Source organism: Mytilus trossulus, chromosome 7 (assembly GCF_036588685.1).
Source record: "Mytilus trossulus isolate FHL-02 chromosome 7, PNRI_Mtr1.1.1.hap1, whole genome shotgun sequence".
NCBI lineage: Eukaryota > Metazoa > Mollusca > Bivalvia > Mytilida > Mytilidae > Mytilus > Mytilus trossulus.
The window spans coordinates 32904321-32919330 of record NC_086379.1 but is presented as its reverse complement, the minus strand read 5'-3'; the positions used below and the strand labels follow the sequence as shown (position 1 = coordinate 32919330).

The 15010-nt window shown below is 34.0% G+C and overlaps 1 protein-coding gene across 1 annotated transcript; it reads right to left on the bottom strand.

Annotated features, from left to right (window-relative positions):
* Nucleotides 1-4948: 4948 nt before the first annotated feature.
* On the bottom strand, nucleotides 4949-14592 carry LOC134724970 (uncharacterized). Its single transcript, XM_063588393.1, has 3 exons — nucleotides 14504-14592; nucleotides 9114-14143; nucleotides 4949-8769 (listed from the first exon to the last, which is right to left on the bottom strand). The coding sequence occupies exon 2, from the start codon at nucleotides 12749-12751 to the stop codon at nucleotides 10889-10891; it is 1863 nt and encodes a 620-aa protein (XP_063444463.1). The 5' UTR covers nucleotides 12752-14143; nucleotides 14504-14592; the 3' UTR covers nucleotides 4949-8769; nucleotides 9114-10888.
* Between the last annotated feature and the right edge of the window lie 418 nt (nucleotides 14593-15010).

The following is a 15010-nucleotide window of genomic DNA, read 5'->3' as shown; positions in this document are numbered from 1 at the left end:
GATCTTTAATTTCTTTCTTTTGCTTGTGAATAGTTATTTTAATAGGGGCAAAAGTTTTTAAATTTCTTCTTTTTCTTGAGGGAGGCTTTCCTGCTGTTTCATAAGTCCTAAATAAAAAGCATTTCAAATAGTTAGCCATGTCTTCCTCGCCATACTTTCTGTAATTTATCAAACTGTCAGTTTGTTCATGATCAGTTTCAGTTCTAGTAAAAATATGGTGTAAATGTTCATTACAGTTTATGTCAAACAGAGATGATGTTTCTAAATTGCACATGTATTCACAAACTGTTTTTTCTGCATTTTTAACATAAGACATTGTACCTTCTCTCCGATATAAACCTTCTTCTCTTTCAAGTTGTAATTCTGATTTAAGGTTGTGCAATGTCTTTGCTCGGTAAGGTAAATAAAAAGTGAGGTTAGCTAAAGAAGACTGGCTGAAAGAGTTAAGAGCATTTTTTGACTTTAAATTAATCTCCATTTCATGTGCTTCATCTAATGCTACAGAATACAAATGTTTACCTGAAATTGAAAATGAGAAGCAGCCAGCTGTAAAATGTTGAATAACAGGTTCTGGAAAGGTGTGGAGATCAGCAAGATGGTATGGTATTAGTCTCTGATAATTTTGCCTATCAAAAGCATGAAATAGACAAGTAATTTTTTTCAGCGAAACATTGCGCAAGTGCCAGTTTCTACTACGTATGGAGAAGAACAAACCAAGATAAGCCATAAAATCTAAATGTACAAAATTGTACCAAAAGGCAAAAGTTTGGTTGACTGAGGAGTTCTCATGACGCCAAGTTTTATATTCTTCTAATAATTCATCTGTAAATAAAGCAAAAATCTCCTTTTTTTTCTCACATACCTTCTCCCAGACATCAGGTTTACAAACCTCATCTTCTTCTTCATCTAATGACATATCTGAAATAATATTTAGTATTAAATCTGAAATTTGAATATCATAAGGTGATTCACATGATTTGTATTCAAAAAAGGATTTCACTTGATGTCTCATAACTGCTTCCCAAGCTTGTATAAAAAACCTATGAGTTACAGCAAACTTGCTACACTCAGTTAAAACTTTTAATGTAGCTCCATGATGATGTTTAGTAGCAAGTTGCTTTAATCCTGCATCAAAATAAATCTTTACAAATATGGGAAGGACATTTTTTAAAATATGCCAATCCCCAGGGTAGGCAAGTACCCAATCCATTTGTTCCCCATATTCAGATTTCAGTTTGATCAAATGATCGTAACTCTTTCCATCACCTACAACAATAACATAATTTGTTAACTGACCAACTTGAAATTTATCATATAAAATATTCAAAACCTTTAATACTGTATCTTTGCTATCTGCTGTTTCGTCCAATATGGCCACTGATGAAAAATCTGATTTTTCAGTGGATTCAACAGGAATAGAAAAAAAGGTTTTAATACCTGGTAAAACAATATTTTCTTTCTTAAAAAAGTTTTTAGAAAATCCATATTTAGTAATACTTCTATAAAATTCATCCCATGCTGAAATCTCTGCAGCTGTTTCTTCTAAATCTGATGGTGACATGTCAGAAAACTTGTTTTGCTTTTTAACAGGTGGTAGTCCAAATTTGTCTTCTGGATTGACAAGTTTCTGAATAATTCCTTTTTCCAGTTTACGGTCTCTGGAATTGGGAACTTCAGATATGTCATGTTCGATGTTGGTCTGATTAACATGATTAAGATTAGAAATCAGATTAGAGTCATCAAACATATTAATTTTTTGACTGGGCTTTGGAACCACAGTCTGTATTGTGGTTCCATGAAAGCCACTTCTATCTTTTCCAGCACATACTACAGAGTAAGCCTGGTTTTTATCAAGATTGTCAAATGAGGCTACAATAAAACTATCTGATAAAATATACCTCTGTTTTTGTTCCAACTCTCTACACCTGTTAGTGATGTACCTTCTAAGAGAGTCCTTAGAGATACCAGCCCCTAATCTAGCATTAATAGAAAGAAATGTACTTGATGAATTAGAAAATTTGTCAGCTATGTCTGTACATAACAAATGCAAAGGTTGCACACACTGAGAGTTCTGTAAATGAAAAATACAACTCAAAATGTACAAACGTGGCATCATTCTGAAAATATTAAAAAGAGGTTCAGAATAATGCGAACTCCAAGTAAACTGTGACTTCTTCAGTACTTTCTCTTCATTATCTGTAGAACAAATTCGAAAAATAAAATTCCATAATATAGGGGGGATTTTCAAAATTTCATCTTTACAATTAAAATTGTCTATGTCAGGAAGTCTGTCCATCTTGATTTTTTCTGAAACATATATTTTGACATAATTTTTTAAGATTTTTACAGCATCTTCTAGACTTTGCTCTTGTTTGTTTTTTCTATTTTCCTCTGATACAGTAGAAGCCAATTTTTCTGCTTGGATAATGCTTTCTTTATTTAATCTTTTATTCTCTTCAATGCATTTACTATTTTCAACAACAAGTGTATGTAAACAAGCAAATATATCAGTACCATTCCTATATATCATCCTCCCTAAATTTTTCTTGTTTGGCACATAATATGCTAGGGCTCTGCCAAGGCACGACTTTAACATGGTAAATAACCACTGTGGACGATGAAAAACCTTCTGCTCAACACAGAAGCCTAATTTGTTTGCATTTTTGTGTAAAATACATTTGTACTGCTCAAATAAATTTGATAAAAGCAAGGCTTTTTCTTCTACAAAAGAATTTATTACAAATTCTAGGACAGACCTGAAAGAAAATATATCTATATTTTCTGATGTAACCTTTTCAGTGTCTATAATGGTAAAATTTTCCAAATAATTGAATAAGTATTCAGTGGTTTTGGACAACTGGTCCACTGCAGCATCTGATCTAGAAAATGAATTAAAATTATTGTAACAATATGGACAACAAATTAAATTTTCCACATGCATATCAAAGTTAAAGTAACGAGTAAATAGCTCCCGTTTATCCTCACTGACAGTTTTAAATGAACCAGTATTTTTTCCAGAAAATTTATCACAGACTATACATTGTACAACAGTTAAGTTAATACATTTGTTTAATTTATTATAATGGGAATGACAAAGATGAGAAAAAAAGGTATCACTGGTACTGTATTCTGGAAACTGTGTATGGATAGAAACTGAAAAAGCTTTATCAAAAACTGGAACATTGATTTCAGTGTAATGATGAATATCTGAACTAGTACACTCTTCAGCATCTGCAAAATTGGACAAAAAACATTTATCAGTCTCAGTACATATTTTTTTAAATGGGGAAACCTCTGGTTCAGTGACAGCGTGGGAATCATTCTGTTGTCTGGAAAAAGCTTTTTTTTAACTTGCCCTCACATTTTCTGCATATGCAGTCTAAATCAGAAAGTTTATAACTTAAAGAAACAAAATTGGTAAAATCTGGCAAGTCACTCGCTTTCTGAATTAAATGAATATATCTATTTGATACATGATCATTGTTACAATAGGCACATGGTCCTGGTCTTCTCTCTGGGTGCAATTTACTACAACTGCTACGACCAGACATGGTTATGGGTAAATGAAGAAAGTCATCAAAACATATATGCAACCAAAAAAAACAGATTAACAAATAAAAAGTATTCCTAAATGTAAATAGGATCATAAGTCAGCAGAACCTGTGCTACTCTAATATAGAAAGTCAAAAATACATCAGATAATCTGTACATCGTGCTTTCATGTGTTAGAAAGGAACAAATCACTGAATTGAAAAAATATTAGTGAGGAGCTGGTCTGAAATACTGAAAATTCACATTAACTTTTTATCAAGTTGCGTCCCCTCACGGCCTCAGCCACGGGTTTGTGGGGTAACCTCGCTAATAAATGGGTAAGGAATGTTTTTTGTTGTCTTAAAACATCTAAAAATAATAATATATTATATATTTATCTTAAGGTAAACTGTGTCTGTAAGGAAACCTATAAAAACGGTGTTATAAATGGTTCAAAACGGGTGCAATAATGGAAAATATCTGTAATCTTGAAACTGCTTTCTGAAGGTGAAATTGCGGAAGCTGGGGATGAATGATGGGTAGTTTTGAGGTTTCCCTGATGCATTTATATATAATTCATTTATTTTTAGCATCTACCATTTGATTGGTTTAGGGGGATGCAAGTGTGCCAGTTAAATTTAGGTTGGGTTTTTACCCGCCATAAATTTAGACACAGAAGTCAAAGGAAAATTGACTCGAGAAAACGACTTGAATTTCAATGTTTTCCAAAACAAATAACATTTCAGCTGTGCAGTATGGTTTCTGTGACATTTATCTTTAAAAAAACACGTACAAACAGGCACGATTACAAGGGAGTAACGTGTAATCATCGTATTACCGACTGTTGACGCTAGCGTGAGATTTGTTTTGTTTTCGAAACAGCGCCACCTATAAGATAATTGCCGATTATCTCCACTTTGCCCGCGAATTTTGACATCCAATGATCTGATTGATCGATTCGTTCCGTGGCTTCCCGGCTGTCAGGTGATGTTCTGATATATTCTTGATTTGTCAGTTTAGCATAACCATGCTTGTTAACTACTTCAATAGGATAAGTTCATATGTACTCTGCTATGGCTTCATTCATTGTTTCCAAAGAATGGCCAGGCATCTTATCGAACCAACTAATTCTTTTTGTAAGAATTCATTCTTTTCAGAGATGCATAATACCGTTTAAGGATAAACAAATTAGAATCATCAGGTTGTGGTTCTAAAGGAATAAATTCCTTTTTTTTTATTCATGATTTTACAATACATATCATTCTTTTTAACACAAGAAACCAAATTGTTATCATTTTGTACTACAAAATATGTTGTTTTAGTTGAGGTTGATTTGGAATCCCATGTTCCACAATCGTCCCAAAACTCCATTTTTCTTAGACTTAGTTTTCCTAGTCATATTTGACTATATTTGAAAATATTTTTATGTTATCTAACCATAAAAATTTATCTCCATTTACACATGACAATTGAAAACATAAGTCATAGACAACTTTTGACAATTTAGACTCCTTTCCAGAAAGAATTTTACCCCAGAATGATAACATTCTATTTTTTATGTCAATTTCTAGAGGATATCTTCAAAGTTCGCCATATATCATATACGGTGGTGTAGAAGATTTTAAATGTAAAAGCAATTTGCAAAATTTTAAATGGACTCTTTCGATTATTTCTTTATTGCTAAAACCCCATACTTCGCACCCATATAATAAAATAGGCTTTATCATCTTATCGAATAATTCTAGTTGAGTTTTGATTGAAAGTCCGTGGTTTCTGCCTAATTTTAGAACCTCGTAGAAAGCCTTCGTAGCTTTATTAGCTATGGACTGTTTCGCTTTCTTAAAATTCCCACTTCTAGCTAAGTCCATCCCTAGATAATTAAAACTATTCACTATTTCTAATTCTGTTCCGTTCAAATTGAAGTTTAGGTTTCTTGGAAGTGTTCCTTTAGAAGAAATCATGATTTTACTTTTATCTGCATTTACTTTCAGTTTCCATAAAGTACAGTAATCTTGAAATGAGTCAAGTTGCTTTTGAAGATCGGCAGCTGATTCTGCCATTAGCACAGTATCATCAGCATACAAAATTACAAATAATTTCAAATATGTATTAAGTTTGATTTCAATTTCGTTAGTAATCGTTTGAAGACCATCTAGGTTACAGTTTGATAAATATGACTCGAGGTCGTTCATACATAGAGCGAAAAGAAATGGAGATTAGTTTTCCCCTTGGCGTACCCCGTTACTACACGGGAAAAATTCTGACTTACAATCATTATAAGAAATACAAGACTTTGTACCGTTATACATATTTACAATTATATTATACATGTTACCGTTCATATTATTCACTAGCAACTTGTACCATAGTCCATCCCGCCAAACTTTATCAAAGGCTTTTTCAAAATCAATAAAAGCGCAAAACATTTTTTTCCTTTTGTGTTTTTAGAATTTCAAAAAAGTTAAAAATTATAAACAAATTATCGGTTGTTGAATAGCCCTTACGAAATCCACATTGATTTTCGTTCAAGATAAGAAATTCGTCTGAGAACTTAGTTAATCGCTCACTCAAAATTGCAGTAAAGAGTTTCCCGAGGCAGCTTAAAATTGTGATTGGTCTATAATTTTTTGGGTCCATTTTGTCACCTCTGTTTTTGAAAAACGGTTTAATATTTCCAACCATCTGGGACAACACCTGTTACAAAAATGATATTAAATAGTTGTTCGTAAATATCTAAAAATATAGTTTCTGTTGACTTAATATATTCATTTACAATCAAATCTTCTCCAGGGGACTTATTGTTTTTTAATTTTTTGATACATTTTTTAATCTAGTCTTTTGAAATGTTTCTATTTATACTTTCGTTCAGACGATTAATATCGTAAGGGTCAATGTATGGTATGTTAAAGTCTTGCTTGTCATTTGGTTCCTCGTTTAAATATTTTAAAAAATCAAAAAGTTTTTCCATGGGAATGTCGGTTGCTCCCGGTTCTTCCCATTTTTTAATAGTTTCAAGAATTCTTGTGAATTATTTGATTTTAATTTTTTTTTTTTCTTTGACAACTTTCTTTTGTGATCAAGAATAGCTTGATCCATAACTTTTTTATATCTTTTTTCGGCTTGTTTCAAATCTTGAAGATTTTGATCTGTCCTATATGTTTTGAATTTCCTTTTACGTTTTCTGAACTTGATTTTGTCTCTCAAAGTGACAATCGTCATTAAACCATTCTTTTTTCAATTTTCCAAGTTTCTTTGTACCTTTTTTCTTAGAATTCGAAAATTTACATGTTCCAAATGTGGATTTCGCAGATTTACAGAATATTGAACATAAATGGTCAAGTAAGGTATTAATTTTTGTTTTATCAACTGACGAGTACTTTTTACTAAAATCTAGGTGTCCACTTTCAACTTCGTCTAATAGTATCTTTAATTCGTCAACTTTGTCTTGTTCAATCTGGGGTGGTGTTCTCGAAGCTATCTTAGGATAAGGACGTGTCCTAAGTCTATCTTATGACAAGTCTTTGTCCTAAGTCGTGTTCTCGAAGCTCTCTTAACTTGTGATATATCTCATTTTTCGTCCTAACTTTAGGACACCCAAATGAGGTGTCTTAAGAGCATCCTATCTTCATCCTAGTGTAATAAAGTTTGAATTTCGCTTTTTGCTCATTATTGTACGTGAAAATGAACATGAAATGAAACGCATCATTGGTTATTAACTCGTATATAAAGAAATTGTGCACGATTTTAAACTTTGAACTTCGTGTTTCACGATACGATTACACTACAAATTTAATTCTTATTTCAAAACAAATTGTTTTCCAGTTTAAATAACAATCTTTTTTTTATATAATTACATTGACAATTATGCATTTAATTCTGTACATGTTATTATAAAATTCGTAAACAATCTTATTGAATAATTTCGTCATTAATAAATGTTTTATCAAAAAATATCTCTATCGATTTAAAGTTTCGACTTAGGATATGTTTATGACGTCCTAACATAAGATTCGTCTGAGAGAGCTTCGAGACACAACTTAAGAGTGTCCTAAGTTGATCCTAAGTCCTTCTAAAAACTGGTCTAAGATGTGTCTTAGGACGAATCTTAGGATACTTTCGAGAACACCGCCCCTGATCTTTAAATTCATGACATTTTTCATTATCCCATTTCTTATTTTTTTTAGAAAATATTTGACGATTACGATTCTCCACAGTTTCCTCTACATTTTTCAGGGATAACCCCGACAATGAAATTGCTAGTGCACAATGAACATCTGAATAAAATTGACAAAAATCAAGTACAGAGAAATTTCTAAAATATTTCAATAAACTTGTAGAACTTATACAATAATCTACAATGCTAGCATTTTTACATGTTAACTTTCCTGTCATTCTGTCTTCACCTATTCTGCCATTTACAATAAATAAGTTATTTCCTTTGCAAAGTCTAAAATTTTGTTTCCGTACCTTTTTCTTATAAGATCTAAACTATTTCTTTTTCGTGGTATATTCAATAAGTCGAGCGTTAAAACATCGTTTTTTACAGAATTCGCCGCATTGTTTCCATGCATTTCTTTTAAAATGAAAAAATCATCGTCGTTGGCCGTCCGTCCGTTAAAGTCTCCAATTAAGGCTACGAATTTGTAATTTTGTGAAAAATTTGTATACTCGTCCTCAAGTTGACTAAATGCATCATGTGAAGAAAAAGCAGTATATTCAGGGGGTATATATAATATACCTATAACAATATCTTGATCTAAATTTAAAAGGCCAGATGAGACTTTAAACCAAAGCACGTAATTACAAGGTGTAGATAATGGTTTTATTTTACTTGCTGTTTCTTTTTTGCAGCCAAGAATGATACCCCCTGATCGAGTTTTAGCTATAGCTTTTCTATTTTTCATACGAAATTCATATCCTGTTAACTTAATTGTGTCAATATCATCAGTTTTGGTTTCTACTTAACAAATTATGTCATTTTTCTTATTAGTTTTTCAAATTCTTCATAGTTCAATCTCTTCTTAATACCACAACAATTTAGACCTATAATATTTAAAACATTATTATCTTTAATCTTTAGACATGTATCATTATTATGGTTATTTATATTAATGTTATTAACAGATGGATCATTGTCTTTTTCTGATTCGTCTTCACTGGTAAATGTATATTCTCCTTGGCATTTCTAATGAGGTGTCTCAGGACTAGACCCTGCACGCTGTCGTTTGTATCGTCAACCTATAAACAAACAAAAACAAATTTTCAGTCACATAATAAACACAATAATTCAAATCAAATTAACACCATAAATGTTCCGTAAATTCACTTTCAACTTAATCAATGATTCCGATTGTCCTTTGTATTTTATATGTAAATGTTATTCAAGCGTTCCATAGTTTTTCCACACGTTATGTTAATGTTATTTACGCGTTCCATAGTTTTTCCCAAAACGATTATCATTGTAACATAATAACATCTGCGATTCATGTTCATATATAAAACAAACGTAATTATCAGTTCATATTCATTGTTCTGTACACGAAACTGTAAGATAACTGTTCTTAATCTGTAATTCAACTTACGCATTGACATAATACACCCAAGTTATGTGTTCCGCCTTGTCATTCATTTACGGGATTGTTGATAATGGGGAAAGAAACGACAGTTTTGATATTGGAATATGCTAAATTAAATTCTACTAAAACAAGATAAATATCGTTCAAGCGATACATTCCCCCGGCAAATAGTCAATCCTGTAACTGTTACTCAACTGGTAATATTACAACAAGCCTGTGCACGGAACGGCGTATGGTTTGATCCTCGCATCCATTGTATGAGACTCCTTGACTGACATTTTTATATCTGAGAATCACATCTCTCACAAACCCATCTCTTCCGGCATTCGCCTCGACGACCTGTGGCATTTTCCATCGTCCACGGACAATGTTTGAATCAGTTAGAGTTTGAGCAGTTAAAAAGGACACCATATGCTTTACCATGTGTTCGTTTCTTCACAGTATCTCGAATCATAAATGGTCCAAACAAAATATCAACAGCACAATAATAAAATGCTGGTGCAGGTTGTAGTCTCTCTATCGGTAACATACCCATCTGCTGTCCTATAATCTTTTTCTCTCGCTTTCTACAAATTATGCATCGTTTCTTTACGAGCTTAATAAACCGACGTACCCCAGGAATCCAATATCTGCTCCTTAATTTGGCCAACGTTGTATCCACCCCTGAATGATCCTCCGAATGAAAGGAAGCAACAATCAACTTGATAAACGGATGCGAATTTGGCAAGGGAATAAATTCAGTCTGATTCCAAGTGCGTTTCATCCATTCTTGCATTCTTTGTCCAACTGTTAGTATGCCATCTGAGTTTGTTTGTACACCTAACCTTCGAAATCTCACTAATGAATCCTTCGGTAGACTCTTCTGAATATGTTTTATCCATATCATTTCCGCTATTTGTATATTTCCTGCTGAAATTCGGTTCGCTGCACCTTTGAATGATCTATTTTTAGCTATATCCAGAATTATACTTGTCACGCGCAACATCTTGCTTACATTCGAAAATCGATTCAGATCAATGTCACTTAAATCGGGTACAATGTCTCTACTCTTTTCTTCATGTTCAAATGACATCGTGATTCCAACTGCATCCGGCAATTGACTTGTTTCTGAATAATCTTGCCTGATCGACCATTGTTCAATGGGTAACCGTAAAAAATCTGGACCCCTTTGCCAAACTGATTCCATTACCAATGCGGTTGGATCTGTTGCTCTCGTGGTCAAATCAGCAGGATTCTGTTCCCCTTGTACCCACCACCAATCAGAAGGTTCTGTCTTACTTTGAATCTCGGCTATTCTAGTTGCCACAAATGTTCCGAAGCCATAACTTTCTCTTTGTATCTGAGCTCTGACTATTGTTGAATCTACCACGTGAATTATTCGAATAAAGTTAAAGTCCATCTCCTTCACTATTTTTTCTCTGATTCTTGATGCAATTACTGCATCCACATAATTCCAACCTCGGAATCGACAATTGTTTTGTTGGTGCTGTCCTGTTTTTTGCTATAATCAGATTCGCTTCATATGTCTCGGGACCTATTTGCCATCTTATGTATGCACAAGCTCCATATGCTACACTGCTTCCATCTGAAAATACTACTAATACGGGGTTCTTGTATGCAGCCTCTGGCTTAATACATCTAGGAAACTGAATCGACTCTAGTTAAAAGACTCCCTTGAAGAACTCAATCCACTTTTGTCTCATTGTATCTGCTATTGGTTCATCCCATCCACCATTCCCTCCATCTGTCTTGCAAAATGATCTCAAAAGTAGTTTTGCGGTTTAAACAAACAGAGAAGCTAACCCTAAGGGATCATAAATGCTCGCAACTTGACTAAGAACCATTCTTCTCGTGAGTATCAACAGTATGTCATCTATTTGAGTTTGTTGCAAATCTTTATCAATGTGTATTCCTCGACATTTACTTGAAAAATTTATCTTTGCTTGAAATGTAAACATGTCATCTCTCGGTTGCCAAATCATTCCTAGAATCTTTTCCTTTGGTTCATTTGAAATATGTAATCCGTTCCATTGGTCGGACTGCTTCCCTGTAACAATCCAATGTTTAATTGTAAATCCACCCTTTGCCAGTAATTTTTCAGTGTCTTCCATTACCTTTCTTGCCTGATCATTATTGTCGACAGAGTTAATGATATCATCAACATAACTGTTTCTTAGAATCATTTCGGCTGCCTCTGGGTAAATATCTTTACTCATTTCCGCAGTCATTCCTAATGCAACTGTTGCAATAGTGCCACTAGGTCTTTCCCCAAAAGTGACCGTCTTTAACACATAATGATCCGGTTTTCTGCTTGCATCGAGATCTCTCCATAGACACCGATGCGTATGTTGATCAGACACTGAAAGTTTGATTGCATTATACATCTTTGAAATGTCTCCTGCAATTCCAATTCTATTTTGTCGAAATCTCAGTAGCACCACTAACATGTCATTCAATACATTCGGACCCTTTGCCCAATAATCATTTATCACATGTCCCATGTATGTTGAAGAGGAATTGAACACAATCCTGATTGGGGTTGACTTAGAGTCGGGTTTTAGAACCTCATGATGCGATAGATAATGAATTGGTCCTTCATAATTCCTGACCTCGTAATCTGAAAGTTTTCTAGTAACGTTCCTATTAACCATATCTCTGATTTGATCATTGTATGCATTTGCATAGATTGTCCCGGTGCGTTGTAAGCGTTTCTCTCTTGATTCAAGACGATGATTGGCTGCTCCTATGTTGTTAAGCGATTCTGCCGATTCTCTTATCCATGGATAAGTTACAGTCCAACGTTTTTCATCTTTGTCATAATGAATTCCCTTTCTTATCATGTTCAGTTCTCGTTCTTCTGCTATAGTATAATTACCATTTCCGATCGGACATTTACCACACTTACAGTTTCCACATTTCGGGTTGCATTGAGTTCCTAAGCTTTCAATGTTGAAAAAGTTATCCAGATTTTTCTTCAGTCCATTAAAATTTGCAATATGAATGCTACCAGTGTCGTATTGTTGTCCATATGAATGATGAATACGTACAAAATGATGAGACACGGTACCAACTTTAAGAAGCGTGTGACTACCACTCAAACAGTAACCAAATTGGTTTTTCATCAGTTGAAGATTTCCTACTTGTTCTGCCTTTGTTGGTAAAAGAACACAGCAATCACTGCCTATCAATATGTCGACTTTTCCCTCAGGTCGAATCACATCCTTTTCCGTCACGCTTTTGAATAGCTTAGCAATGCCACGGATATCCACCCTAGTCACGTCTGCCGTAATTTGATCCATTCCATACGTCCTTATTTTCCATTCCTGTCCATTTAAATCAGTTAGTGGAACTATATATTCTTTACTTTGGATATAGTCAGCAGTGTTACCGACCTTTGTCACGGACAATGTTACATCTCTTCCCTTGAGGTTCAGTCTCCTAGCAGAATCATGTGTTATAAGTGAGATGTTAGCTCCCGGATCCCATAGTGCTGTCAAATAGTTTCCATTGCTCGGAACCTTGCTTATCATGAGCAAAACGTCTTCTCTACCTTTATCTCCATTAACAATACTGATACAATTGTGAAACGTTGATCCATTGACTTGAATTCCATGTAAAGCTTGATGGTGCATCCTCCCACACATTTGTTGATTTTCATCCAGGACATCACACGGTTTCCTTTTTGAACAGTATCTTGATAAGTGACCAATCTTGAGACAACTAAAACATCCTCCTTGTTTGCGAATCAAATCTATTTAAGTCTGACCATCCAATCTACTAATTGCTGTACATTTGCCAATATCATGATTATCAGTCTCATTATACCAACAATTTCTACGGTTTATTCTCATAGGCACATTATTCTTCGAGTTCATTCCATCACCGTTCTGTTTATATCTATTACCATGCGACATAACCTCTGCTACCTGTGCCAATCCATCAACTACCTGCTTCAATGTTTCTTGATTTTGCTTTACTTGTGCTTGGAGAGATTCTACGGCTGAATCTTCCTCCAATGTTGTATTGTGAACCTTTGATTTAAGTAATGTTCGACTAGCAGAACTGTCTCGTAAATCAGAATGAATATATTCCATAGCATTTATTTCTTCTAAAAGAAAATTTAGTAATTCCGGAAATGTATGTGATCCATACTTTTGCTTACGAAGAGCCCATACCCTCTTCTGCAATGGAGGTAAAAGTCTCTCAATTTGACTGATCATCGTAGCTGTGTTCATTTCAAGTTCCATGTTCATTCTTTTAAGATCGAGCCAACATCTCTCGACAACATCAACTGTGGCTATAAAGCTCATATAATCACCATCAAACATTGGTTTCAGTCCTTTAATTTCACTAAGTACAGCATCAGCAAGCTTCTCTGGCTTTCCATACTTAATGTCTAACCTTTTCATCATTTCCGTAAAATCGTTGTCAACACCTTTGACAGTAAGAAGTGCTTCTCCCGTCAAACATTGTTTAAGTGTAAACGGGTCATCTTTCATGAGAAGGTTGTAGTCTTGTTTGAAGCTTGGGTAATCTCTTATATATAACCACTAAAAACAGGTGCATCCAGTTTTTTCACTCTCATATTATCCTTGGTACACTTTACTTCCTTAATGTCTTTGACCTTTGCTGCTTCAACCACTTTGCCCATCATTGACCTTCCTTCACAAAGTTCTTGGTAAAGATGATCCATGTCTGTATTACTGTGCTCAATAATATCCTTATCTGTTTCGTCGTCAGAATCCAAAACTTCCAAGTACGATGCATGACCTCCTTCCATCTCAGAATAAGCATCTTCAAGGTCCTTGATGATTAGTTCCAGTGATTCTTTCGATTCATTGTTGTGATGACTCTTATTGAACCGATTCAATATTCGATGAAATTTTCCCTTTGCATTGCTTCTCTTCTTTTTCAAAACTTTCTTCCCATCTCCAGGTTTGTCACCATAATTTGTAGGCATGGCTTTGCGTTGAAATGTATAACTTGGGCATGAAATCAATTGTCAGGTTGTAACTATTTATTCCTATCGTTTCAACCTACAAACAAACAAAAACAAATTTTCAGTCACATAATAAACACAATAATTCAAATCAAATTAACACCATAAATATGTTCCGTAAATTCACTTTCAACTTAATCAATGATTCCGATTGTCCTTTGTATTTTATATGTAAATGTTATTCAAGCGTTCCATAGTTTTTCCACACGTTGATCTCTGTATTGATATGTAAATGTTATTCACGCGTTCCATAGTTTTTCCCAAACGATTATCATTGTAACATAATAACATCTGCGAATCATGTTCATATATAAAACAAACGTAATTATCAGTTCATATTCATTGTTCTGTACACGAAACTGTAAGATAACTGTTCTTAATCTGTAATTCAACTTACGCATTGACATAATACACCCAAGTTATGTGTTCCGCCTTGTCATTCATTTACGGGATTGTTGATAATGGGGAAAGAAACGACAATTTTGATATTGGAATATGCTAAATTAAATTCTACTAAAACAAGATAAATATCGTTCAAGCGATACAATATTCTCCTTGGCATTTCTAATGAGGTGTCTCAGGACTAGACCCTGCCAGGCGCGTAGCTCCCTATACGCCAACACGCAGTTGCGTGCACATCGGTTCGGCGTGCAAAAAAAAAATGTGCAAAATTAAAAATTTATAAATCAAATTTTAAAGGAAACACACATGTTGTCACTTTTTTGATTGATGAAATGTCATTAAGTATCGGCATTTGGTTTTAAAATAGAAGTTTTATTGGAGATCATGCATGACAAAATCGGACACTGTAACTTGTATCTTTTACACGATTTGAATTTGTTATATTCAGTCTAATACATGTAGTTTCGGAGCACATTTTACAGAGTACGGTTTATCTGTTTGG